Consider the following 26,989-nt stretch of genomic DNA (forward strand, 5'->3'; position numbering starts at 1 on the left):
CTAGCTGTTTCTCTCAATGTGTTTTCACTGTATTAATGAAAAACCTTTGTCAAGCAATACGACAGCCTGTCAAGAACTACTGAGAGACAATAGGGGGAAACGAGACTGAGAAAGCCCTATTGCTATCTGCTACATTTGGTCAATTTGTTTTCCCACTGCTAGTAAAAAGGAACATGCGTAGTTCCACGAGCCGCTTTAAATAAAATCACAGATAATTTTGCTGTTCACTCATAATGTCAACATTTTGCGTGAAGAAAGGGTTAAGAAACAAGGCTTCCGTACTATAATTACGTCCGTGGCTCTTGATCGAGAGATGCTTTTGGAGTTCAATTCCCAAAATCATTGGCCAGCAGATTATGAGAGTCCAAACAGGATTGATCTGGAATTAAAAAGATGCCAGGCTGGAGAAGCTTGCTAAATATATCCACAATCTAGTTGACGTGTTGGAAACTACATTCTATGTGCATAGTATAAATGTATTTCCATTTGACAACATACAATGTTTTGTTTTTTTTTTGAAGACGGGACAGGCTGTGAGTTTTTCCTCAAGAAAAGTCTAAAGTATGTTAAATATTCATTTTACTTTGCAACCTCAAACTGTCAATCATTTCTGTTCACATTTCATTGCACTCAGTTTGGGAGTCTAAAATCATATCGCCTCATCCATGCCTAGTTTCGCAATCTTTATTATTATATTCTATTACCTATTAAATCTATTACCTAAGTATCTGTCCGCCCACCTACAGCGCATGCTCCACTGTGGAACCCTTATTTGTTGACCAACTGGTCGGTCGAATTCTCCAATTGGCTGATTCGGGCGTTCTTAAAGCGGGCGGGATTCTGTTCAGTTTTTGAATTTGTTCTGTGCGTTCTGGCTGTAGGAAGTTGCGGGCTGGCTATGTCTTTTCCGAAGGCTCCGATCAAGCGCTTCAATGAGGCACCAAGTAAGTAAATGGGTGCTGGGCCACGCTGGGTTTGTTTTGTTTTTCCTGAGTCTCTGGTTGCTCTTCCGAAGGAAAAAATCTTTGAAAATATCTTTTTCAAGCATGATGGAAGATATGCGCGATAACGTGTTATACCTCTCCTTCCGCTTTACTTTGTTGCACTTCTGTGCAACCTTCTATCTCCAAAATAATGGTAAATTGTAAGAAGTTCCTTTCTTGAGATGTTTAGGGTATCATTATATTGCCATTTCCTTCCTATATCATGTAATAAGACAGCCTTACCCAATCCAGAACTTCCTTAATGAAGTGGATTATAATTCCCATTATCGCCAGCCAGAATTACCATTGGTCTGCAGAGTAACAGGGTACATTGTTGGAGAAAAAAATATTGGAATTGCTTGGCACTATTGCACTAGGATAGTGCTATGATCAATGTAAGTAGGTGAAAAGATTGAAAAAGGAGGTGCCTGCTTATCCCATGATAAATCACAGAATTTTTTTTTAAACTTCAATTTAGTGTCATATTTTCTCCGTGAACTATTGCAAACCTCACAAAAAAGGTAGAGATCAAACAGATCATTTATTTGCTGGTAGGTCATAATTTTAAAAACATTTCAATAGAAGGCTTTAGTGCATCCAGCTTTAGAAGTCATGCAAGGTAAAAGGTAGTCTCTTTTGAGTTGAATTTAACTCCTAATAATTTCATGGCAACACTTTACAAGTGGTTGGTTATTGCATTCTGGATTTTTTTTTTTTTAAAAATCTCAGCTTTGATTTTCTTTGAAGTTTCCTACTCAGGTTGTAACCAGACATAACCCTGATTAGTTCCAAGACAAGACAAGGTCATAGCTAGATAATAGGGAGTTTCCTGTTGCTTTAATATCACAAATCCAATGCAATCCTTGGCAGTTGTGCAAACACATTCCAGAAGCCTGGAATGTACCATTTATGATGAGTGGATTTCAATACCCAGAATTCCCCATCCAGCCCAGAACGTTGAGAATTGAAATCCACTCATCTTAAACTTGCTAAGATTGAGAAAAACTTCTTTAGAGGTGCCCCCAAATAAAGAATTTCTTTGAAATTCTGTGACAAAAAATTCAAATTGTATTCTTTCCAAGTAGGCCATGGTAAATCATTCAAAAGGATCATGTATTCTTTAAAATAAGTGCTAATTGTATCAAAGTCTCAAGTTATATTTTTTGGAACAGATACAATTTACCTTCTTTCCCTGTGATGGGGGCATTTTATTAAGAGTTCATAAATATTCAAAGGTACCTCATGAAAATAAGGAAAAAAAACCACAAAATATACACGGATGTAAGTTAAATATAATCATTCTAATAGATTATTTTTAAAAAATGTATTGTAACGGATGCTCTGACTTTGATTAATATATGTCTCTTACCCACATCTCTAGCTTGTGCTCCACCACCTGGCTCTTACGATATCAAAGATTCAGACCCATCAAAAGGACCTGTGTCTTTTGAAAAGTCTCAACGATTCAAGATGCAAATGGGTAAGTAATTGGGTTATGAATGGCAGTGGCTTTTGCAAAGTTTCTTCATCAGCTTTTTACTTATATGTACAGTTGCTTGTTTGTATCTGGAGATTGTCTGTTTCTAATTTACTTTGCAGTTTGATCATGTGTAGCAGCTGAATGTTGAATAACACCTTATTCACTGGGTCTCTTTCCTGATTTATCTCCTCTGTAAAGACCCTTAGCAAACAGCAGGATTTATAAACTTCTAGGAGCTAAAAATTAAGCAGCGAGTGGCAAACTCAGGCTCAATGCAGTGTCTAACTTGATCAATTGGCAACCTTACTCAAGATTGTTGTTACTTAAGCTCAAGAGATAGAATGGAATAGAGATAAACAGGTTCATCCACAGCTAATTAGCAACTTGTCAGAGATAATATGAAAACAACAAAATTCAGAATGCACTATGTAACAGTACTGTGAGTAATTTTTTTTTTAAAAAATGACATACTGGGCATTTATTTTTTTAATTTGAAATTGCTGAAATGATTCTAAATTGTATTAGCACTCTTAACTATGTGTCTTATACAAATTGGATTTTAATCAACTGTTTAAATAATTGTTTATGTTTGACAATTCTACTTTTAAATAAGGTAGTCCTTGACTTAACAACAGTTCATTTAGTGACCAGTTGAGTTACAATGGCACTGAAAAAAATGACTTACGACCATTTTTCACATTTATGGCTTTTACAGCATTGCTATGGTTGCATGATCAAAGTTCAACCTCTTGGCAGCTGACCCGTATTTATGACAGTTCCAGCTCATGTGATCACCTTTTCCATTCTTCTGAGAAACAAATTCAATGGGGAAGTCACTTAACAACCATGTTAATAATTTAATACCTGTAGTGATTCACTTAGCAACTGTGGCAACAAAGATCATAAAATGAGGCAACACTCACATAACAAATCTCTCACTTAACATCAGAAATTTTGAGCTCAATTGTGGTTGTAAGTTGAGGACCACCTGCATACAGAAAAAAATACATTTTCATTTTACTGTAACTGTATTCAATTGATCTTAGTTTACTAAACCAAATCTTGCAAAAATATGTATATGTGTTTTCCTGCCTAATTCCAACAAAAAGCTGAGGTGGTGCAGTGGTTAGAGTGCTGCAGGCTAATTCAGGTGTCTGTTAGCTGCAGTTCAGCAGTTCAAATCTCCATGGTTGAAGGTTGACTCAGCCGTCTATCCTTCCGAGGTCAGTAAAATGAGGACCCGATTGTTGAGGGCAATATTTTGACTTTGTAAACTGTTTAGAGAGGACTGTAAGAGCACTATGAAGTGGTATATAAGTCTAAGTGCCATTACTATTTGTATTCTGCCAGTTCACATTTAACATGAATTTGTTAAAACAAAGCAGCCCCTTTGCTCTTTTTAGGTGGAGGCCTCTAAATAGCTTAATCAAATGAAATCCTATATTTACTGGGATTACGCATTTAACAAGTTAATATTTCTCTTTGGGAGTCACATTAATCTCTTTATAAAACTGTAAATATACTTACATTTGGCATGTAAGCTTTCATGGAGTGTAGAATTGGGGGAAATGGTAATGTTATTTTTTGAAATGACATCATTGCTACCATTAATTTGAAACATTTGGAAGTCGAATAGATAATGTGCCTGATTTTCTATTTCAAGCTTTCTGTATAGTGTCTCTATTTTCTAGTGCAGTGATGGCAAACCTTTTTTAGCTCATGTACCACGAGTGGGGGGAGCGCAGGGGGGTCGTGTGCGGGCGTGCCGCACCCATAATGCAATGTGAGACCCTGCCAGTGCGCATGCGCGCACAACAGGCGAAAAGAGCCTCCCCCCCCCCCCGGAGGCCCTCCGGAGGCTTCAGGGACGGTCTGGAGGCTTCCCTGATGCCTTCGGAGCACTCAAAACGACCCTCTGAGCAAACCGGAAGTCATTTCCGGTTTGCTCGGAGGGTCATTTTAAGCGTTCCGAAGGCTTCAGGGAAGCCTCCGGATGGTCCCTGAAGCCTCCGGAGGGCCTCCGGGGGGGCGGGGGAGGCTCTTTTCGCCCTCCCCAGGCTCCTATAAAGCCTCTGGAGCCTGGGGAGGGCAAAAAATGGCTTTTAAAAACGCTGAACTCAGCTGGCCAGCACGCACATGTGTGCTGGCCAGCTAACAGGGCAGCGCCTCGTGTGCCCTGACAAATGGCTACGCGTGCCACCTGTGGCACGCGTGCCATAGGTTCGCCATCACTGTTCTAGTGTTTCAGTGTTGTTAATAGCTTTGCAATATATTTGGGGGACATTACACACTTTAGGATGGAGAATGAAACCTCTTATTTTATATTTTTGTAGAAGATGTAGGAGTCGAGCCAAATCCAAGCAACATGAAACCCATGCCTTCCCCAGCAACTAAAAGAAAACTTCCATCTCTCAGTTCAAGAGTAAGAGTCATATTCTTCTTTCATGTTCTATTAGCGTTATTTTGTAGAGAGTGAAAGGTAATTTTTTTCTAATTAGGAGTTTTAAAAATTTACAGTAGAATATATCTAAATGTTAAGCAAACTGTTAGTCACATTAAAGGAGACAGAATTTGGCATTGTAATGGTTATGACAATGACAATTTTTTTATGGGATTGGTTTTCCAACCCCACATATTAAACTCAATAATTTAAAATTTGCTAAACTGTTTTAAAGTATTTTCACCAAATGTCATTAAAGATGCAGAACTATGTAGGGTATGATTTCCCAGCAGTTGGTGTGTTTCTTAGCTGTGTGGCAATTCAAGCTGCATTTATACTTTTAAATGTTGCTTTCATAAAAAGTGACAGCAAAATCTCATTTCTAACTTTCAGTAACTTTATGAAGCAAACTTGCAAAATTTTAATTTTATATTTCTTGAATTTAAAGCCAAAAAGCATGGGAATAAAGTCTGACAAGAGTCTGATTTCCATTAAAGAATTGAAAAAGCAAAAAGAGCTGGAAAAGGAGGTATGAATCAACATTATTTTAAATCTAATGTAGAGTCAACACATGAGTTGATGATACAACTTAATAAATAAGCTAGCTTTGCAAAGTGGGCTTAAAGTTTTCGTCTTAACTATACTTTTATCTTGTATGTCAGACTTTCTTAAACTGTTGACCCAATTACCTGTTTTTCGTGTTTTGAACAATGTCATTACTCCCACAAAAAAGACAAACTCTGTTATACCAATAAAGGAAGATATTTGCAGCTTAGGGTTGAAATGAGGGGTCCTTTGTGTTCTCTGAGCTTGCTTGCAGATGTTTCATTACCCAAGCTAGGTAACATCAATGCTAGTAAAGAGTGTGGTTTGTTGTCAGTTTATATTTTAGTTGCTTGCCCTGTCAGTGTTGGTGGGAATGATCTTAGAGATTCTTTGCTTGGGCTATTTACTGTTGGTTTCTTGATTGGGTATTGTTTATTTGATTATTGGTCTGATGTGGAATTAATCTTTGCTGATCTGGGTGCTGATTGCTGGTGAAGAGGTTCTTTGGTCTTTTTGCTCACGTTTTGGCTGGTTGGTTGTTTCTTGCATACTCTATAGATGTTAATGTCTATGTGTCTATTGATGGCTATATAAACTGACAATAAACTGCACTCCTTACTAGCACTGATGATGTCTAGTTTGGGTAATAAACATCTGCAAGAAAACGAGCAAGCTCAGAGAGCACCAAGGATCCTTCAACTCTTGCTTTACAAGTGTCTTAGCTGCAGTTCTAAACTGGATCCACAACTCATAGACAATGACAAATTGTTCCATTACTCTTATGATATTTCTAAATTACCCTTGAGGATCTTTACCTCCAGTTTAGGAACCAGTGTTGTATGTTGACCAGAGATGTTATCAATTGAGTTGCCTACAAATTTAATAAACAAAAAAAGTATCAGTAAAATTCCATATTGTTTTCAGATATTTGTGGAATCTGATTCTTAGCCTTTATTAAACTAGCCCCTAATTAAAGAGAATGTTATAAATGTTTTAATTTACATTTTAAATTGTAGGAGTGCATTAATTACTTTCTCTTGTTTTATTTAATCTGTATTTTGTGATTTAAATATGCTAACTTGAAATTATTCAGAGGCGCATATTACAAATAAATATATGGTTGCTTCTTTCAATGAATATGTAAGGAATAGAACCTTTCAGTCCAGTGGTTTTATATTAGCAATACATTCCCGTGTCTTTTGCCAAACTATATAAAGAGATGGACTTGCTTTCTATCTAATGTTTCAGTTGATTTCATCCTGTTGAGTAGATTCGGATACTAATTGGAATACGTGCCCAGCAAGATAAAAGATTGCAAGCCCTGGAGGAAGATCTTGCCAAGTCTAAATCAAATCTGTCCGCTGCAGTTCGGGAGAAAAACGCCCTTTTAGCAAATGTTGCTTCTCTGGAAAAACAGCTTTTGGAGTTGAGGAAAAGCAATGACTTGCTCAAAACAAAGGTACATATCAATAGTTCTCTTTAAAGGCATTAGAACAGGTTTTTTTTTTTTTTTTTTTTTGGAGTGGGGTAATGCTGGGCTCCTGCATTTATAGTTAGAAAATGTAATGTAGTATAGATATGTAATGGTCTGTATTCTGTGAATATAGATGTTTTATACAGGTAACCCTTGCTTAACAACTGCCCAGTTTAGTTACCATTTAAAGTTACAATTGTGTTATAAAAGTAACAACCACTCCTTGCACTTATGACTGTCACAGTGTCCCTGTGATTAGGCAGTCAACTTTGCTTATCACCACAGTGTCCTGCAGTCACATTATTATCATTTGTGAGCTTTGCAGTCAAATTTCAACAAGCAGACTCAACGAAGAAGTGTAAAATCGCAAATTTCAGTGATTTGTCTCAATTGTTGTGGCGGGTTTGCTTAACAACCAGAGTGAAAGTGAGGTCATAAGTTTGTTAAGGTCAAACAATGTCTCACTTAATTTTCCAATGGAGTTGTTAGTTCCAATTGTGGTTAAGCGGTACCTGCATACTTAAAACACACATGTGAAAGTCATTTCGTCTACAAGAGTATTATCGTAATAATGCTGTGTGGAAAACTTATGCATGTTTGTAGAAATTCATATTAAGTGTTATGTAAGAGGATTTGTTTTCAAGACCACAGTTAGAATACTTCATCCAGTTTGGGTCATCACAATATACAAAAGATGTTGAGACTCTGGAAAAAGAGTGCAGAGAAGAGCAACAAAAATGATTAGGGGACTGGATGCTAAAACATGAAAAATGGTTGAAGGAATTGAGTATATCTAGTTTAATGAAAAAAAGAACTCTGGATGATCAGTGTTCCAATATTTGAGAGGCTACCACAAGGAGAGCCAACCCCTCGTCTATTTTCCAAAGCACCTGAAGACAGGGCAAGAAGAATGGATGGAAACTAATCAAGGAGAGAACAACCTAGAACTAAGGAGAGATTTCCTGCCAGAACAATTAATCAATGGAACGAGTTGCCTCCAGAAGTTGTGGGTGTTGTAACACTGGAGATTTTAAAGAAGGGATTGGACCACCATTTATCTGAAATGGTATAGGTTAGTGATGGCAAACCTTTTTTGGCTGCTGTGCCAAAAGTGTGTGGGGGGGAGGATAAGGGGTTCATCCATAGGCATACCACACCCATAATGCTATGCAGCGCCCCTTCCCCCCACAGCACATCAGCATGCACGGGATCAGCAAACCCACCCATGCTTTTGCAGCGGTTTTTTCGCCTTCCCCAGGCTCCAGAAGCTTTCTAGGAGCCTGGGGAGGGTGAAAACAGCCTTCCCGGCCCCTCCGGAGGCCTCAGGAGCTTGCATGAAGCCTCTGCAGGGCAAAAAACAAACCTACAGGGAACCTGAATGCTGACTTCCGGTTTGTCCGTAGGGACGGTTTTTCACAATTTGGAGGCTTCAGGGAAGCCTCCGGAGGGTGAAAAATGGCCTCAAAAGAAGGCCGAAGTCAGCTGGCTAGCGTGCGCAGGCACTCTGGCCAGCTCACAGGGCATCGCCTTGTGTGCCCTGACAAATGGCTCCACGTGCCACCTGTGGCATGCATGCCATAGGTTTGCCATCACGGGTATAGATTTTCCTGCTTGAGGATTGGAGCACAAGACTCCAAGGTCCTTGTTATTCTGTTATTTGGTAGCTCATCAGTTATCACAGATTTGGATGAGATTTTTTTTTTCATCCTTCATAAGTTTTGAGGTGACCAAGGAATTTGGAGGATTGCCTTTTTTTTTTCGTGCCACAACTTTTACAGCAGTCTGGAGTTTTCATGGTTTTCTGTAACTCCAAAAGGAAGGAGCGTAAATGAACTCCTCCTATTGAAATTTGTTTCAGTCTGCAGGCAACTAGGGAAACTTCAAGGTGGGGGAGAAATTCAGGGTAGAAAACATAATCAATTGAGGTATCTGCCACTCCCAGCAATTCAGTTAAAAAAACTAAGAGAAATCAGACAGAATTTAAGTATCACAAGATAGTATGTTAGGTTTATAGTTTTCACTGGAGAATATGAATTATTAGAATTATTACTAGTAATGTTATTTTATTTTTCATACCTTTTCCTGGCTTAAAGAAAGTTTAGGTCAGTCATAGTTCCTCTTATAATAAGCCACTGTTTGTTGATGCAATTTTAGATGGTTCCTGTTAAAAATGTAGACATGGAAATTAAACTAAATGTGGTCCAAGGAACTGTGGAGGAAAAACTAGCCCAGCCCAAAGAATTGTAAGTTATCTCATAAATTGTCATGTACCAACTATTTTTATTAACTTCGATGAAATGTAGTTTGGGAAGAACATATTTTGGGTTTGGTATCCTCAATATGCTATTGGTACCCAGCTTCCTTTATGTCTGAGTTGGACGTAAGAAACTTACTGAGCTACTGAATCTGTCTGAAGGCTGTTGGGGTCTGGATGGGGAGGAACAGACTAGCTCAATCCTGACAAAGGTGTTAATCAAATACAAGTATACTTTTTTGCCAGCTTGGAATATATTGTGTCCTTTTTCTAAAATTTAATACTCTGATCAAACTTTATTTCAGAACAGAAACAGAGAGGCCAGTAGACGAAAAATATGATTCGGAGAAACACCTGGAATGTATTGTAGAACTTGGGTAAATCAAACATACATATGCAATCCTAATTTTAGACAAGCCATGTTGCATAAAAATTATGAGGCTTCTCTATCTGCTAATAGAAGTATATTTAAATATTTGTGTGTCTAGAGGTGTTAAATGAATGAAAATTATAGATAGGCACATTGCTCACAAACCCCGATTTTCTCAAGATACAGTTGTATATGTGATGGATGAATCTCCAGTTCTCAAATTGGCCATCCTAACATTACTAATATGGGGGATGTAGCAAATATTATTAATTAATATTGGTGACTGGCAATAAATCCTTGCTAGCTAAGTGTTTAATTTTAAACTTGTATAGTGAGAAGAGATTAAATTGATATTGCTAGATATGCATGTAAAAAAATAGGCAAGCATTCACATTTCCTCCTTCAAAGGAGTAATTTATGTAAGGCTATATGTATTTTGAACACCTCAAGGACAGCAGAAAAATAAACTGATTGAAGTAACTATTTTAGTTATTTGTTCCGCAAAATGAGTTCTGCAGAAATTCAGAACAGAAAATCTGTCCATCCATTTAATCATCTGTCTTTTACTGATTATGAGAAATGTGAAATATGTCAATGTTTCCACATGAAATCTTTTAAATCTTTTAAGATTTCAACCTGTGAAGCATTAAATTCAAACTAAGATCATGATTTGATCATTTAACTTACCTTTGAACAATTATTTTTTATGCTTGTGAAATTGTTTTGTGATGCCACTTGTCTTACTGCGTACAATGCAACTGAAGAGTCTGAAAGTATTGGCTGGGAACAGATATAATTTTCAACTGGAAGCAAAAAGGTTGTGTGATATAGATTGAAGATACTGTGGTTTATCTTCAGTGGTTATATATGGCTACTACTGCTTGACTACTTTTTAGAAGAGGTTACTTTAAAAGAAGTTTACAATAAATAAGACCCCCCCCCCTCCGATTAATTTGTATATTATACAGAAGAAAATGAGCTGGAATATACTTATTTCACTAAATTATAGTAAAATATAATGACAAAACTAGTGTAATTTTTCTTTCTTTCCAACAGTAATGTTGCAGAAGAAGTTGATAAATACAAGCTGCATATTGTCCAACTACAGGAAATAATAGAATCTAAAAACAAGGACCTTGAAACATTGGAAAGTACTCTTCATCTGAAAGAAACTATGCTGTCTACACAAACTGAAGAACTCAATGGAAAGTGCAAAATACTTGAGCAGAAAGGTAACTCCAAAAATATAGTTTGCATGCATATTACTGTTCAACAAAATAAACCATTTGTTAGGATTTAGAATCTATTTCTAAGCTTGGCTGCGAAATATTTTCTTTCTTCCCATCATGACAAATGAAAATCAAAATGGTCTATTAGACGAAAGAATTACTAGATGGAAATGTCTGATCTCCAGGCAAATTACGGGCAATACTTTTCTGCTTTAACTGGATTGCACACTAATATAGATTATAGCAGGAATATATGTCAGAAAATTTGTTTTAATGTTGACTTCAGAGTTGCTACATCCCAACTCCCACAGTGCAGTCGGCTGGTTTCTATGTTAATTTGAACATTAGAAAGGGATTTAAGGAAAATGTGTTTACTTGTGCTTTTGGAATATATTAAGCAACATATAGTTAGGTGCGTAAAGTACTATTCAACAATATTGAAAAGTTGTAACATGAGCTTTTAACATGTTACAGTAGTTAATGAAGTGGGTTCTATATTGATTTATTAAGGGAATCAGATCATCAGTTTTTTAAGACTAAAGATGGAACCCATTAGCCTTGTTATACATTGATTACTAAATATTTGTCCTTTCTATGGGCTCTGTTTAGCATCACATAAACTTTCTTCTACCTGCATCTTTCTATAATAGGCTAGGACAGTGTTTCTCAACTGTGGCATCTTTAAGACGCAGGGACTTCAACTCCCAGAATTCCAGCTTTGCTTGAATGATAGGAAGTGTTCCTGGCTGGAAAATTCTTGGAACTAAGTCCACGCATCTTAAAGTTGCCACGGTTGAGAAATACTGGGTTAGGGAAATTTGGAGGCTAAGAAGAAAAGGAAGCTTACATTGATATTCTAAAGGCAGGTGGAACTATTGGAAGCTCCATGCATATAATCTCTACTATAATCAGGGCAGAGCTAACAAAAAATGTAGATGCTTTGTGCACACCTGTTATATATTCTGTATACAACAGAAAAAAATTGGCCAAGAAGTTGTGCCAAGAAATGTATCCTTTTTGCCTTTAATAGCCTGATATAAAAATTTAGAGAATGCTCTAAAAAGTGTTTCTGTTTTAATGGATCCCGATCATTTACTTGGATTTTTAAAGAAAAAAAAATTTAAAAACCCACTCGGAAATCCCCTTTGCTCTGTCAATTGCATTTCTAAGAAATAATTCAGGTTTGGGAACTTCTAAGTTGTCCAAATAGTATTCAATGGGCTCTAATAGTATGTTTTAATGAAATAGTTTATGGGGAGAAACCTAAGCTATCAGATTTTCCTGTAATAGTAAAAATAATCAATGTAAAAAAATATATGAAAATGTCAATTAAATTATAGATATGTATATGAGTTCTTATGTAAAAAGCAAAATTCTCATTTAGAGAAATGTGTCCATGAATATGAAGAAAAGGAGCAAGTTATGAATGCTGAGATACAATGCTTAAAAGAAAAAATTTCTATAGAAGAACAGAAAAACCAAAAACAAAAGAAGATTTTTAAGGTAAAAAAAGATTAAGATAACTAAAGGTTTGTTGTGTTCGTTTATAAATGTATAAAATTTAGTATGTATTGAGCATCCTCTGTGTTGCTGAAAACTATATAGTTATTCCATATAGTTTTCTATCTGGAAGAAGGAGTCCATGTTTCCCATGACCTCTGACTCTCTCAGTGGAATTCAGTGCCATCAGATATGGTATCTGGACCCTGTAGGGATCAGTGCAAGTCATTGTTTTACAATGGTTCTGCTGCTATCTGAATAGATGATGCCATTCTTTAGTTGAGCCTCTCTACCACACAGAGCTTGGCTCTATATTCGAGCTGTTTAATATCTACATGAGATTTTTGAGAGATTATCAGTCAGTTTGGGGTGTATAATAATCACTCTGCTGATGACACTCAATTATACATTTGGGAATGGCATAGATATTCGGGTCAAATGTCTAGAGGCTATGAGGGGCCTAATAGGTCAAAACAAGCTAATTCATAGAAGATGGAATTATTACTTGTGGGTGATGATTGAAATTTGATGCCACCCTATAGCAGTGATGGCGAACCATTTCAGCACCAAGTGGGGCCGCGCTCCGGAAAAAGCCCAACAATCAGCTGGCCGGTGCACATGCACAGGCTGGTTTTTGGCACCGCCGCGCGCACGAAGGGATCACACTCCAGAAAAATAGAACTTCTGGATTCTGTCGTGTATGTGCACCCAACAATCAGCTGGCTGGCATGCATGCACAGGCCGGTTTTTGGCACTGCCGTGTGTGCAAAGGACAGCTGATAGTTGCGTGGACATGCATGCCAAAAACCCAGAAGACAAACAGGCAACATGGCTTCAGATGCCACTTTGGGCACGTGTGCCATATGTTCACCATCATGGCTGTATAATAATACCTTGACCTTGAGATTTTGGAAGACAACTCTATCTGCTTGTATTTCACATGATGATGCATATAGTGTTATTATTTTCTTCTATGTAAAATTATAATTATATTAAGTAGGATAGCAGAGAAATGTTGTTATAACTGTAAAAAAATAAATAAATGGGAAGCCTGAGTAAATTGTCACATGTGAAGGTTACAAGTTCTTGATTCATTCCGTCTTATATATTATATTTTTCAAGTGGAGGGAAAACTTATTGTTAACAGCCATATTTTATTTGTGTTTTTGTTGACACCCACTTCAGGAAACTTCAGATGATATGCATCAGAAGTTACTCAAATTCCAAGATGAGATAGCTAAAGAGAGAGAGATACTAGAGACAGAATTGAAAGAAGCCATGGATGAGCTGGATAAATTGCACGCTAAAGAATCTAAAGTTGAGAAGCTTTTAAAGCATTTGGAACAGGTTAATGAATCCCAAAATGAGGAGTTATCACAGCTGGAAACAAAACTGCAAAGGTTTGTAGAAAAGCAGGCTGCTATTGAAATTATCTGTGTCAATTAGCTAATAGGATTATAGAATAGATTTATTTATTTGAAGCTTGTATTCTCAGATCTCTTCTGAATGTTCAAATCCCTTTGGAGAGAATTGGAGTATCTTTGCTAAGAAGGAATATAATTTTCCCACTGAAGAAACAGAAGGATTGGCTTTGAACTAATGGATAATATCCTTCTCATAAATGGTTGACAATGTAGTGCATGGCTTGTGATCCCAGGTTTCTCTCCAGAGATGCCCAAAGTTGTTACCAAAATGTAAAGTTTTATATAACAGGGAAAGCAAATGAATAAATATGTGAGTAAGAAATAATCATGTTAACATTTTTGGTTTAAATTAAACAGATTATTGAAAATTAAGGATGAGTCGAAATATTTTGTATTGTTTTTTTCTACCTTTAATCCTCCTATGTTGCCCAAATGTTTCAAGCTATTTCTGGAGTTTCACAGATCTCCCATTCCCATCCATTTAAGTGTGAACTAATTAAATCAACCTTAAAGGAATAATCCTACTCCCTTTTGCTGTTTGTAGCTTCCAGTTCAATCTGTAGATTTTGCAGTGCTAAAATATTAACTGTTTAATATTATTATTTTGTGTAGGAAAAGTGCAGAGTTGGAAGAAATGGCTACATCACACAAGAATATCACTGAAAAGCTTCAAGAGGAATATAACCAGTTCCAGTTTAAATTTGGAGAGACCGCCACTGAATTTGAAAAGTATGTCAGTACCATGGGGGCATAGAAGGATTAGAAGGGTCTTATTTGTTTGGTATTGGGAACTCTTGTCTTTCCATAGTTTGGAAGTAGTCATCTGTTTCAGAGTAAGTACCGTATTTATCGGCGTATAACACGCACTTTCCCCCCCGAAAAATAGGGGGCAAATGATGTATGCGTGTTATACGCCGATATAATGTTAAGAAGCCATGTTTTTACAGTTTAATACGGCCCTTTAACAGCCCTCCCTGCTCTATGTAAATGCGGCCCGCCCACGGCAAGCAGAAGACCTTTCAAATTTCTCTCCCACCACCTCCTTTTCGCGCGCTCGCACACACTTCGCCTCCTTCAAGCTCCATGCTCGCTGGAGGAAAAGGGGAGTGGGGGGGGGGTATTTCCGAGTTCCAAAAGCAGAAGACCTTTCAAATTTCTCTCCCACCACCTCCTTTTCACGCTTTTCCTTTCCCTTTTCCTCCTTCAAGCTCCGTGCTCGCTGGAGGAAAAGGGGAGTGGGGGGGGGGTATTTCCGAGTTCCAAAAGCAGAAGACCTTTCAAATTTCTCTCCCACCACCTCCTTTTCACGCTTTTCCTTTCCCTTTTCCTCCTTCAAGCTCCGTGCTCGCTGGAGGAAAAGGGGAGTGTGGGGGGGTATTTCCGAGTTCCGAAAGCAGAAGACCTTTCAAATTTCTCTCCCACCACCTCCTTTTCGCGCGCTCGCACACACTTCGCCTCCTTCAAGCTCCGTGCTCGCTGGAGGAAAAGGGGAGTGGGGGGGGGGTATTTCCGAGTTCCAAAAGCAGAAGACCTTTCAAATTTCTCTCCCACCACCTCTTTTTCGCGCGCGCGCGCACACGCACAGGAAAATCAGACAAGCAGGAGAGAAGAAAGAAGGCCGGAAGGCAGAAGGAAGGGAAGGATGGAACTGGAAGGGAGGCAGGAAGGAAGGGAAGGAGGGGAGGAGGGAGTAAGGATAGACAAGCAAGAGGGAAAGAGGAAAGAAAGCAGGAGGGCAGAAGGGAGGTGGAAGGAAGGAAAGAAAAGCAGACACGCTGGAGGGAAAGAGGAAAGAAGGCAAGCAGGAGGAAGGAGGCAGAAGGAAGGAGGGAAGGATGGAACTGGAAGGGAGGCAAGGAGGGAGGGAGAAAGGAAGGATAGGAGGATAGGGAAAGAGGAAAGAAGGCAGGCAGGCAGAAGGGAGGGAGGTGCAAGGAAGGAAGGAAGCATAGATAAGCAGGAGGGAAAGAAGGCAGGCAGGCAGGAGGAAAGAGGAAGGAGGGAACTGGAAGGGAGGCAGGAAGGAAGGGAAGGAGGAAGGGAGGGTGGAAGGAAGGATAGACAAGTAAGAGGGAAAGAGGAAATAAAGCATCTGAATGTACTAAACACAAGTCTTCAGGGAAAATTTGTAGTAGTTTGTAGTATCTTGATAGTATCCCGTACTGGAGATGAGGAGGAGGAGCTTCCGGCGATGGCAGTCGCCTCTTGAAGCTCCAGAATACCACGGAGCTCAGCGATGGGCGAAAAGGTTATTTCCGACCCTCATTTCCATCTGAGGGTCGGAAGTCAGTTAGCATGACCACCCTGGCCCATTTTCGACCCATTTGGGTCCGCTAGGGTGAATCAGAAGACTGGAGGGAAGGACAAAGAGCGAATGATCTGTGGAATGGGGGAGAGAGACCGGCATCGGAAATGGCGGCGTGTGTGGAAATGGCAACGTTCGGAGCGTTTTGGAGCGTTGTGGAGCGTTTTGGAGAGAGTGCTTAGAAAGAGGAATTGTGAGGAGAGGCTGGAAGGGAAGAGGCTGAGGCTGGAAAGAGGCTGGTGAGCTGGACGTTTGTGACTGCGTTTTGGAGTGTTTTGGAACGTGAGGCTCGAAGGGAAGAGGCTGAACGTGAGGCTGGAGCGTTTTGGAACTGGAGGCTGGAGCGTTTTGGAACGTGAGGCTGGAGCGTCTTGGAACGTGAGGCTGGAAGGGAAGAGGCTGTCCCACTGGTGAGGAAAGAGGTTGTGAGCTGGAAATGGCGACGTTTGTGACAGCCTTTTGGAGCGTTTTGGAACGTTTTGCAGAGAGCGACAGGAAGGAAGAAGGTGAGAACGGCTGGAAGGAGGAATGTGAGGTTGGAAGGAAAGAGACTGGTGAATGGGTGAACCGAGAGGATTGGAAGGAGCGAGCTGGTGAGCTGAGAGGTTTGGAAGGAGAGAAGGAGAGACTGGAAGGAAAGCGAGGAAAATGGAGAGAGAGGAAAAAGAAGGAGTTGGAAGGACACTGGAAGGTGAGAGGCTGGTTTCAACAGCAGCCGCTGAAAGAGCTGTCATGGATGCCAGTAACATCACTAGGACATTGGGACTATTTGGATTATACCCTAGACCATCTCTCCTCCACCCAGACCACCATTTGGTCATCTAAGAACTCTTCCCCCCCCTTTTTTTTTTCTATGACTGACCACTTACCATCTATAACATTTTGACCCCATCGTGTTTTTTAAGATTCTAAGATTAAGATTATTTATTCGAGGTTTGACTTGCTCCGCCTGCGGGAAACCCCCCTCTCGCAGGCATGGCCCTTGACGCTTGCAAGGGCCCGCCTTGATGACGGGTTTATAGACCCCGAGAGGTGGAAGAAACGGAGGCTCAGGGGGTTTTTAGTGAAATGTTTTTTAAAATCTTTTAGGGGTTTAGGGGTTGGGGGGTGGGTGGGTCAGATCAGGAGCGATGACAGAGCCAGGTCACCAGGTGGGGTCACGAGCAGAAGGAGCGGAGAGGAGGAGGGGGGAGAGGATATCATTCCTATACAGGGCTCTTTGATTCCAACAGTCGTAGGGAGGGGCAGATACGAGGACAGATTAACAACTTGCAGTCGGTTGGGAGACCGTGGGTGCTGGTTACCCGGTCGCTTGTACCAACCCCCGCGTTCTAGGTGGTCAGGATCTGCAGGCCCAGGGCCTGAGGCTGTTGTTATGCAATGCGAGGTCCGTTGTCAATAAGGCCCCCCTCATTCATGATCTAATTTTGGAGGGGGAGCCGGACCTCACGGGAATAACGGAAACCTGGTTGGGCCACGAGGGAGGTTTACCCCTCGTGGAAATGTGCCCACCAGGTTACCAAGCATTTCACCGGGCCCGGGGAAGGGGCGGTGGGGTAGCAGTGATTATCCGGGAGGACTTAGAGCCGAGGGAGTCCACTGTGCCACAGACGTCCGGATGTGAATCCCTTGTTGTGAAATGGGGCCCTGGGAGGCAGTTGGGCCTGCTGATAGTATACCTGGCTCCCCGCCATACATCAGCGACCCTGCCTGAGCTCCTCGAGCTGATCGCATCGGTGGCGGTTGAGACCCCCAAACTTCTAGTGATGGGGGATTTTAACCTGCCATCGGTGGGAGAAGCATCAGAGGGGGTTCGGGAGTTCATGGCTTCCATGATAGCCATGGACCTGACTCAAATGATTCAGGGCCCGACACACGAGGGAGGTCACACCTTGCACCTTGTTTTTGTCTCTGGCCAGTGGTTGAGTGATCTGGGAGGAGTGAATTTAACCATCACTCCTCTGTCATGGTCAGATCACTCACTCCTCCGACTTGACTTCCCTGGTGCTACCCCTCACTGCGGGGAGGCGGAACCGGAAAACACTAGATGGTTCCGCCCCAGGTGCCTGATGGAACCAGATAGGTTCCAGACGGAGCTTGGGCCACCTCCTGCAGCCCTGACCCGCCCTCGGGTAGAGGACCTGGTGGCCGCGTGGAATAATGCGACTACCAGGGCCTTGAACCGGGTGGCGCCTTTGCGGCCTCTCCGGCGGCAACGATCCACCCTGGCTCCTTGGTTTACCGAGGAGCTAAGGGTGATGAAGCGCCGCAAGAGATGCCTAGAGAGTCGTTGGAGATCCTCCCGATCCGAATTTGACCGAGCACAGGTACGAGCCCATTTAAGGACGTACCTAGTGGCATTGAGAACGGCCAAACGCCAATATTGTGCCGCTCTCATTGCATCCGCAGAGAACCGCCCTGCCGCCCTGTTTCGGGTGTCCCGTTCCCTTCTGTTTCAGAGGCCGCGGGAGGCCCCTTTACAGGGTAGGGCAGAGGAATTTGGGAAATATCTGCAGGATAAAGTCGCTCAAATCCGGAAGGATTGGGTCCCCTTCAGTGGCCCAGTCGAGACGCCAGTGGCGAGTCTTGAGAAACCTTTTTGGGAGGAGTTTGACTTGGTTGTCATCGAGGATTTGGACAGATTGCGTGGACGACTGCGACCTACCACATGTTTACTGGACCCGTGTCCCTCCTGGCTTGTACTGGCATCCTAGGAGGTTACACGCGACTGGCTCCTGGGCCTAGTGAACACTTCGTTGGGTGAGGGGTCTCTTCCGGCCGCCTTGAAAGAGGCGGTGGTGAGACCCTTGCTCAAGAAGCCTTCCCTGGACCCTACGGAGCTGGCCAATTATCGTCCTGTCTCCAACCTTCCCTTTTTGGCGAAGGTTGTAGAGAGTGTGGTGGCTTCTCAGTTCCCACGACATCTGGAGGAGAATGATTATCTAGACCCGCGCCAGTCCGGCTTTCGCCCCGGGCACAGTACAGAGACGGCCTTGGTCGCGTTGGTGGATGATCTCTGGAGGGCCAGAGATAGGGGTTGTTCCTCTATCCTGGTCCTATTAGACCTCTCGGCGGCTTTTGATACCATCAACCATGGTATCCTGTTGCACCGACTGGAGGGGTTAGGGGTCCGGGGCACTGTTTTGCGGTGGTTCGGCTCCTACCTCTCTGGCCGGACGCAACGTGTGTTGGCAGGGGAGCAGAGGTCGACCCTCAGCCCCCTTACTTGTGGGGTGCCACAGGGGTCGGTCCTCTCGCCTCTCCTGTTCAACACATACATGAAGCCGCTGGGTGAGATCATCCGTGGTTTCGGTGTGGGATATCATCTGTACGCTGATGATACTCAGCTGTACATTTCCACCCCGAACCACCCCAACGAGGCCGTCAAAGTGATGTCCCGGTGTGTGGAAGCCGTACGGGTCTGGAAGGATGACAACCGACTCAAGCTCAACCCTTCCAAGACGGAGTGGCTGTGGGTTCCGGCCCCCCGGTTCAACCAGTTAATCCCATCTCTGGCCATTGGGGGCATTCAACTCGCCCCCGTGGAGCGGGCGCACAATTTGGGCGTCCTCCTGGATGCCAGGCTGTCCATGGATGACCATGTGACAGCCGTGGCCAGGGGGGCGTTCCACCAGGTTCGCCTAGTGCGCCAATTGCACCCCCTATTGGACCGGGATGCCCTACGCACAGTCACCCATGCGCTGGTGACGTCTCGCCTGGACTACTGCAACGCTCTCTACATGGGGCTTCCCTTGAAATGCACTCGGAGACTGCAGTTGGTCCAGAATGCGGCCGCGCGGGTGATTATGGGGAGTACTAAGTACTCCCATGTGACACCTCTCCTGCGCGAGCTGCACTGGCTTCCTGTGGTCTATCGGGTGCATTTCAAGGTCTTGATTACGATCTTTAAAGCGCTCCATGGCTCAGGACCTAGTTACCTGCGGGATCGTATTCTGCCCCATACATCCCTACGACCCATTCGCTCGCACAGAGAGGGACTTCTCCAGGTGCCGTCCACCAGACAGTGCCATGGGGCGGCGCCTAGGAGCAGAGCCTTCTCTGTGGCGGGCCCAGCCCTGTGGAATGACCTCCCCCCGGATATTAGGACCACTACTGACCTCCGCTCCTTCCGTGTAAAGCTCAAGACCCACCTATTTCAAATAGCCGGCCTGGCTCAATCATAACTTCATAACGCTCCTGATGGGTTTTTTAATTCAGTAATTTTATTTAATGGGATTTTAAATTGTGTTTTTTAATTGTCTTTCACTTATGAGCCTACCTCCTCCATGCACATGTATATGTCTTTGTTCTTTATGTATGTATGTTTGTCTTTATCTGTATTTTATCTGTTTTGATTGTAGGCCGCCCCGAGTCCTTCGGGAGAGGGTTGCGGCTAATCAAATAAAATTATTATTATTATTATTATTATTATTATTATTATTATTATTATTATTATTATTATTATTATTATTATTATTATTATTATTATTATTATAATTATTATTATTATTATTAAAAGATGCTTCAAAGTTCTTTATTTGAAATTTAAATTTTTTTCCTGAAATTTCCCTCTTAAAATGAAGGTGCGTGTTATACGCCTGTGCGTGTTATACGCCGATAAATACGGTATATAGAAACAGAGGAATCAACATCTTGTACTGTGTTTCTTTGCTTTAAGTAGCAAAGGCTCACTGAAGTGAACAAATTTCACTTTAAAAATGAATAAGATGTATTGTTTCTCTTTTTCTTAGTTCAAGAGAAAGACAGACATGAGCTTTGGGATAACCCTTTGTATCTGGATGGTGGGTAAAAGCTTAGCATAAAGATGATAGAGGTACTATGCACAAGTCAAAATAAATGTAAACTTAAAATCTTTCTTAGTTACAAAATCTGCATGACTCAAGAGATTACTTGCCTGAAACAAGACAAAGCTATTTTGGAGGAGAAATTAACTGAGATGAGTAGGACAGTCCAAAATGTGACTCATGCAATGCAAGAAGAACAGCATGCTAAAGACCAGGCAAAAGAAGATTATATGAGGTATGGACAGTTGGGAAAATTTGCCGAGAAAATGTGACTACAAAGACTTGTACTTGGTGTTTTGTGGCATTTATAGAATCAGATCACTGAAAGAGACAGTATAGTTCAAGTCCAACAACTTTCTTTATATAGGAATTCAAATTAAAGTGTCAGTGACAATTGGATACCCAATTTCCATTATGTATTCAGTGAAGAGAGGCCCACATTCCTATCTTCCTAACTGATTCTGTTGTCAAACTGCTATGACTATGATTGGGACTTTCCCCCCAATATTTGTGTTCTGTTTTCTGACTGCTTAGAATTATGTAGTTTCAATCAAAATTCTAGTTTATAGAAAATTCTAATTTCTATCAAGTTTATTTTGGATTAGTTTAAGAAAGAATAAAATACTTAGAGAAGATTTTCTGTTTTGATTCAACCAGAAAGTTTGCAGGTTGAGTGGAAATTTTATAAAAGTATATATCTCCTTTCATCTCCAGCTCTGCAGTAGGTGAATGATATATTGCTGAATTAATATCTACAATGATTTCAATAGCAAAACATATAGATCAGCAGAAGAGTAGCAGATTTTAGACTATAGGATTTGCTTTTATTGAAAGACAAATAAATAAAAATCCTAGGATTTATATCCAACATCCAGGGTGCGTTATAAAAAGACACAACAAACATTTGGAATTCGTATTGTCTGTTGTAGACTTTTTCTGGGAAGATGTTTTCCAGTACTTGAGCTATATTAATTTTAGCAGTATAATTTAGACAGTGGAATTTTTATTGTTTTCTGATCTAGAGATTGACCTACCTTTTTCCCATTTATGGCATAACATGTAGCACATTCTTTTTTTTTTTTTTAGGCTAAAACTTTGCCTATTTCCAACCATCCTTAAAATTACTGATAATTTCTCATTTTTCTTCTCCCTTTAAGGATGCTTCTTGACAGTCAAACAAAAATAGCACTAAAAGATGCAGAAATAGACAAAATCAAGGAATCGAGCACTATGCAAATTGCTAACCTACAAGCCAAACTGGAGCAGCAAAGTGAAGAACTGAACAAAAAACTTGAAATAGAAAAGTGAGTTTCATCTGTCTTGTATGGGAATTTCAGATGAAAATACTTTTGAGTCTTGGGGAGAAAAAGAATGAGTTCTGTTCACATTTTAAAAGAAATCACATTCTAGGCATTAGAGCAGCAGTGAGTAACCTGGGACACTTTGACACGAATACCTGATTTTCCCCCTCCCCTCATAAAGTTTAATATTATCAAAGTCCCTGTATCAAAAAAAATCATAAACTGGTTTGAGAAGCTTTGGCATATAAAGAGAAATATAAATATATTAATTAAAGGAAACTTATCATTTGCTGTCATCCTACTCTAGAGAGCAGGGAAGAGGGGAGAATAAAGGCGATGTCAGAAAAAAAGGTATCAGAAGAAGAAAAAAACCTCCAAAAGTGAAAATATTGCCTTATCCCATCCATTGACATGCTGTGTTTCAAAAGAATGTGTTCCCAGAGAGAACGGCTGCCTGTATAAAGAGAGATATTTAGAAAACATATCCAATGTTTTTTTATTTCTAGGAAAACCATTACAGAAACAATTGGAGCAGATTACAAAAAGAATATAAAAACTTGGCGTGTGCTCTATGAAGACCTGTCTAATAAAGTGAAACCTTTTCAGGTTAGTCCTTAATAAGCACTGATGAGTTTGGGCAGGTTTTGATAATTTATTACTTTGGAACTCCAAAACCAACCTGGATTTTTGACTATGTCTTGGATGCTCCCATGGTTTTAATACTACAAATGCCCTGTATTGTTGGATGGCACTTGCAGTGAATTGGTTATTATGGTTCATTGCACAGTCAACTAGATGTTCAGTCTGGATTTGGCATTTTTATCCTATCCTATCAATTTTTTTCCCCAAGGAACTGGAATAGGCAGATGTTTGATAATGTTAAATATATCATCACAGGATGTAAGCTGTTCCAAGTAAAGCTGACTTTTGCAATTGACTGATGGTGATTTTGTGGTGATACTATCTTGAACAAAGATAATCAGCTGGTATTCCAGTTGTTTTGGGATTGTACTCAAAGAGCTTATTTACCACTGGTACTACCTTTGCTTTCTTTGGCACAGACATTCTCTTTCCATTTGAAGGTGTTTGTATTTTGTTATCTTCTCCAGTTATTATTATTTAAGCATATGTATAGTCTGATGGTAGAAGACTTTCATCACAAACATGTGCTGGGGAGCAATTCTTCCTATATCGTTTGTAATTGTACCATATGGGGATTGGGGGACCGTTCTGAAAGGTGAGAGGGCTAGCACAACTGAGAAAGAAATCACCTCATCCTAGTTTTATGGATTCTGTGAGTCAATCAGGAACATCAGTTGAGATTTGGTCATCATTATTCAACATCTGTTTTATTTTGCTTTTCAGCAACAGTTAGATGCATATGAGACAGAGAGAAATGCCCTTCTAAATGAGCATGGTGCAACCCAAGAAGAACTGAACAAAATTAGTGATGCTTATGCTAAATTGTTGGGCCATCAGAATCAGAAACAGAAGATCAAACATGTAATGAAACTGAAAGAAGAGAACACCCAACTAAAACAGGTCTGTGCTATTCCATGAAGGACACAGATTTTATGTTTATCTGTGATAGGGAGAGACAGAAATATCAAAGGATATGTAAATCACCAAGATGCCTCTCTGTGTCTGTAAAGTGTGGGAGAAAACTCAAAATATGATGCCAAATTGATATATTTGTGAGTAAAGAACATCTGTTTAGCAATAGCACTTAGCAACAGTGTTTAGATTTATTCCGTAGTTTTACAATGGCAGCATATTGCCCCCAACAATCTGGTTCCTAGTTTATCGATCTTGGAAGGTTGTCAACTTTGAGCCCCATCAGGATTGAACTCCAGACTGGGCAAAATTAGCCTGAAATACTACATTCTAACTATTGTGCTACCAGGTGCCTAATATATGATTTAACAACTATTTGTTAAACAGTTATGAAACAATCAAACATATGCTAAAGGTAGAGTTTCTCTCCATCCCCATCAATTAGCAGGGAGTAAAAGCCAACGTTCATGGAACTTTATTGGTGATAAAACCCACAGTTGGTAGAAGTGAGTAAAAAAATGAGGATCAAGACAGCATCTAGTAACATTTACTGGACGAAAAAACATGCCTCAAATTAATTGTCAAACACTAGCCATGCAAAGGAGAACAGAAACAAAAAGAAGGGATAGGCAATTAATTCATCGGGAAATTGAACAATTCATAATATATGCCTGAAACTGTGGATTGAGATTGGAAAGGTGGAAGTGATAATCAAGAACCATGTCTCATGTAAATAAATACTAGAGTGTAATAGGACTAGACAAAATTTAGGCTGATAAAACAGACTCAAGAAAATAAAGCATAGTTTCAGCTTCAAACATAGCTAATTGCATACATTCTTCTATGAATGTTTTTCCTTCCCTGGATTTAGTTGATAAGAAAGAAAAACCTTTTTAGCCACTCCTTTCTCCTATTATATGAGCCTTTCTTATTAATCTAAGCAAATACTTATTCTTTGCACAAGCTGGCTCCAAAACATTTGGATTAGAACGTGGCAGTTTTGATATGTGATGATATATGACAAATGAAAGATAACACGCCATGAGTGTTTTGAACCTCAAACAGACTAAGCTTTTTGGTGGAATTGATCAGGGGTCATACATTGTCATGTTTGCAATATCTGAAATTTATCTTGCATTGGGATGTTTTCTTTTAGGACGTATTAAAGTTGCGTGCTCAAGTAGCAAAGGAAAAACAAGCAAGGGAAGACCTCCAAGATCAAATTAATGAAATTCAGGGTGTTAAACGGTTTGATCCTTCTAAAGCTTTTCAGCATCCTAGCAAGGAAAACGTTGCTCCCAAAACACCTTTTAAAGAAAGTGAGTACTTATAATTATCTTCCATAAATATTAACAACCTAGCCCTGGGGAATTAGTTTGATGTATACATCAACCAGCAGAGTAGCTTTAATATCTTTATTGCTTTTAGCACTATCAATGTATTTATTGTTTTACTGATGCTTAATTAACTAATTGGTGGCAGTAATTCCAGTTATTGAACAGATCAGAAATGCAATGAATCTTCTGTAATTATAATAATTTCAATTAATTTCAATTACTTATTTAACAGGTAACAGAAGCAAAAATCAAGCTATTCTACACTGATCAAAAACAAGTTCACATTTGAGAGCTTCATCTTTCCAAGAAAGAATTGTCTACTGCCTTGTGTGCTTCAATCTATATTTCTACAATAGAAAGTTTTCTTTAAGTATATATTTTAATAAAGCAAGTAATTAGTACTTTTAAATTATCTAAAATACAAATGGCCACAGCAATTCTAAAAATATCAATAGGGCACAATTATCAAACATTTAAGTGAAAGCCATAATTTTTGTAGCTAACTCACTACACAAGACCTAAATAAAACCTCTAGATGCCTATACAGGATATGTTACATAGTTAAACTTTTGTACAGCATTTTAGAAATTGAAACAGTTGCTTCAATGATCATAAATAGGTCATAGTTATTGGAAGTTCTTAGCCTTTAAAGGTGCAGCTCATAATTTCCTTTTAAAAAGAAAATATGCTAATTGATATTTTTGCTTCTGAATTGAACTATGTATGATTCTGGTATTTAAATATTATTTGTATTAGATTATAATAGTAATTGGTTTTATTATTTGCTTATCATTTTATTAAAAGTAATTTGTGAGACTCACAATTACTAGATGCTTTCCTGAATCATATTTTAATTTTAGGATATGTAACTGTTATGTCCTTTAGTTTCCTATTTGTTATCTATGTCTTCTATAGACAGAACAAACTGGGAAGCCAAAGAGCTTCCATCAGCAAAACAAACAAGGCATTTTTCCCCATCCTCAATTTGACAACCCCGGGAAAATTCTTTATTTTCACAATACTGATGGTGCTAAGTTTATTACTAACTTCACTTTGGAACTTATTGCATTTCCATAAGGACCCACAAGCAGCCTTTGAGGATCTCTCCAGGACTGGATGCGATATATGTTTTCAATATGTTGAAGGTTGAACTTCTTTGGATATGCAATCCATCAATCAATAAATTTATATGGCCACCCATCTCACAAGAAGTGACTCTGGGCAGCAAATGAGAAAAAAACAGCATAAAAACAATAAATGCCAATAGTGATAATAATTTCAAACTTGTAATGGCTTGTCTTCCAGATTTTACTGTGCAGTTTCTGGAAGCTGGCTAATAACAAAGGAAATTTAATTTAGAGCTACAAAAATCTTGAGGGCAATCAGATTGTAACCTTACTTCAACAATTTCAAATAAGTGAAAGCTAAGGCCAGAAATTAGCAATTTCACTTTCAATTGGATGTAAAAGAACTCACCAGGTTCCTTTTTATCTGCGCATTAAAGCAACCTTTGAACTGGGTGACAAGTTTGTGCATGCCGTTTTTACGCATATTTTCCACGGCTTTTAGTACATGCCTATCACACGTTACCTCATTTTGCAAAGATTTCTGGGCTTGGACAATAAAGACAAGTCTGCCTTGCATACTAAACCAGTAGTGCTGTATTACACTGACTTAAATGCTTTGAGGCAAAGAGCAAGAAATTCAGTTCATGGGGAGGCGGGTATTTTCATGCCTTAGGTTTTTTTACCCTGCGGCGCTAATATTTCCGGGATAGGAAAATGTAGAAAGAGCGGCCCCCGGCTGTTTCTTGGGGGGGGGGGAGTTTGTAAAACAGTCCAGTTCAGAAAGTTTATCAGCCCCCAAAGAAGCCAGCAAGAGAAAACTGGATCGGGCTTTCTCTGCCCCTCCAGCCATAGCGCACGCCATCCGCAATGAGGCGCTCCCTCTGAACCCCGCCTCCCGCGGAGGAACGGACCAATCTGCG

The 26,989-nt window shown here is 40.1% G+C and overlaps 1 protein-coding gene across 1 annotated transcript; it reads left to right on the forward strand.

Moving 5' to 3' along the window:
• Positions 1-816: 816 nt before the first annotated feature.
• On the forward strand, positions 817-25,831 carry HMMR (hyaluronan mediated motility receptor). The gene is made up of 17 exons (XM_081938213.1): positions 817-944; positions 2,365-2,463; positions 4,797-4,885; positions 5,352-5,432; positions 6,720-6,908; positions 9,078-9,166; positions 9,483-9,554; positions 10,604-10,779; positions 12,161-12,279; positions 13,462-13,676; positions 14,313-14,429; positions 20,887-21,045; positions 21,968-22,114; positions 22,618-22,717; positions 23,477-23,653; positions 24,822-24,984; positions 25,235-25,831. Exons 1-17 carry the CDS (start codon positions 899-901, stop codon positions 25,267-25,269), a joined length of 2,073 nt encoding a protein of 690 aa, XP_081794339.1. The 5' UTR covers positions 817-898; the 3' UTR covers positions 25,270-25,831.
• Positions 25,832-26,989: the final 1,158 nt, after the last annotated feature.

The sequence above is a fragment of the Natrix helvetica genome (assembly GCF_964273705.1).
Source record: "Natrix helvetica genome assembly, chromosome: 1".
Classification (NCBI taxonomy): domain Eukaryota; kingdom Metazoa; phylum Chordata; class Lepidosauria; order Squamata; family Natricidae; genus Natrix; species Natrix helvetica.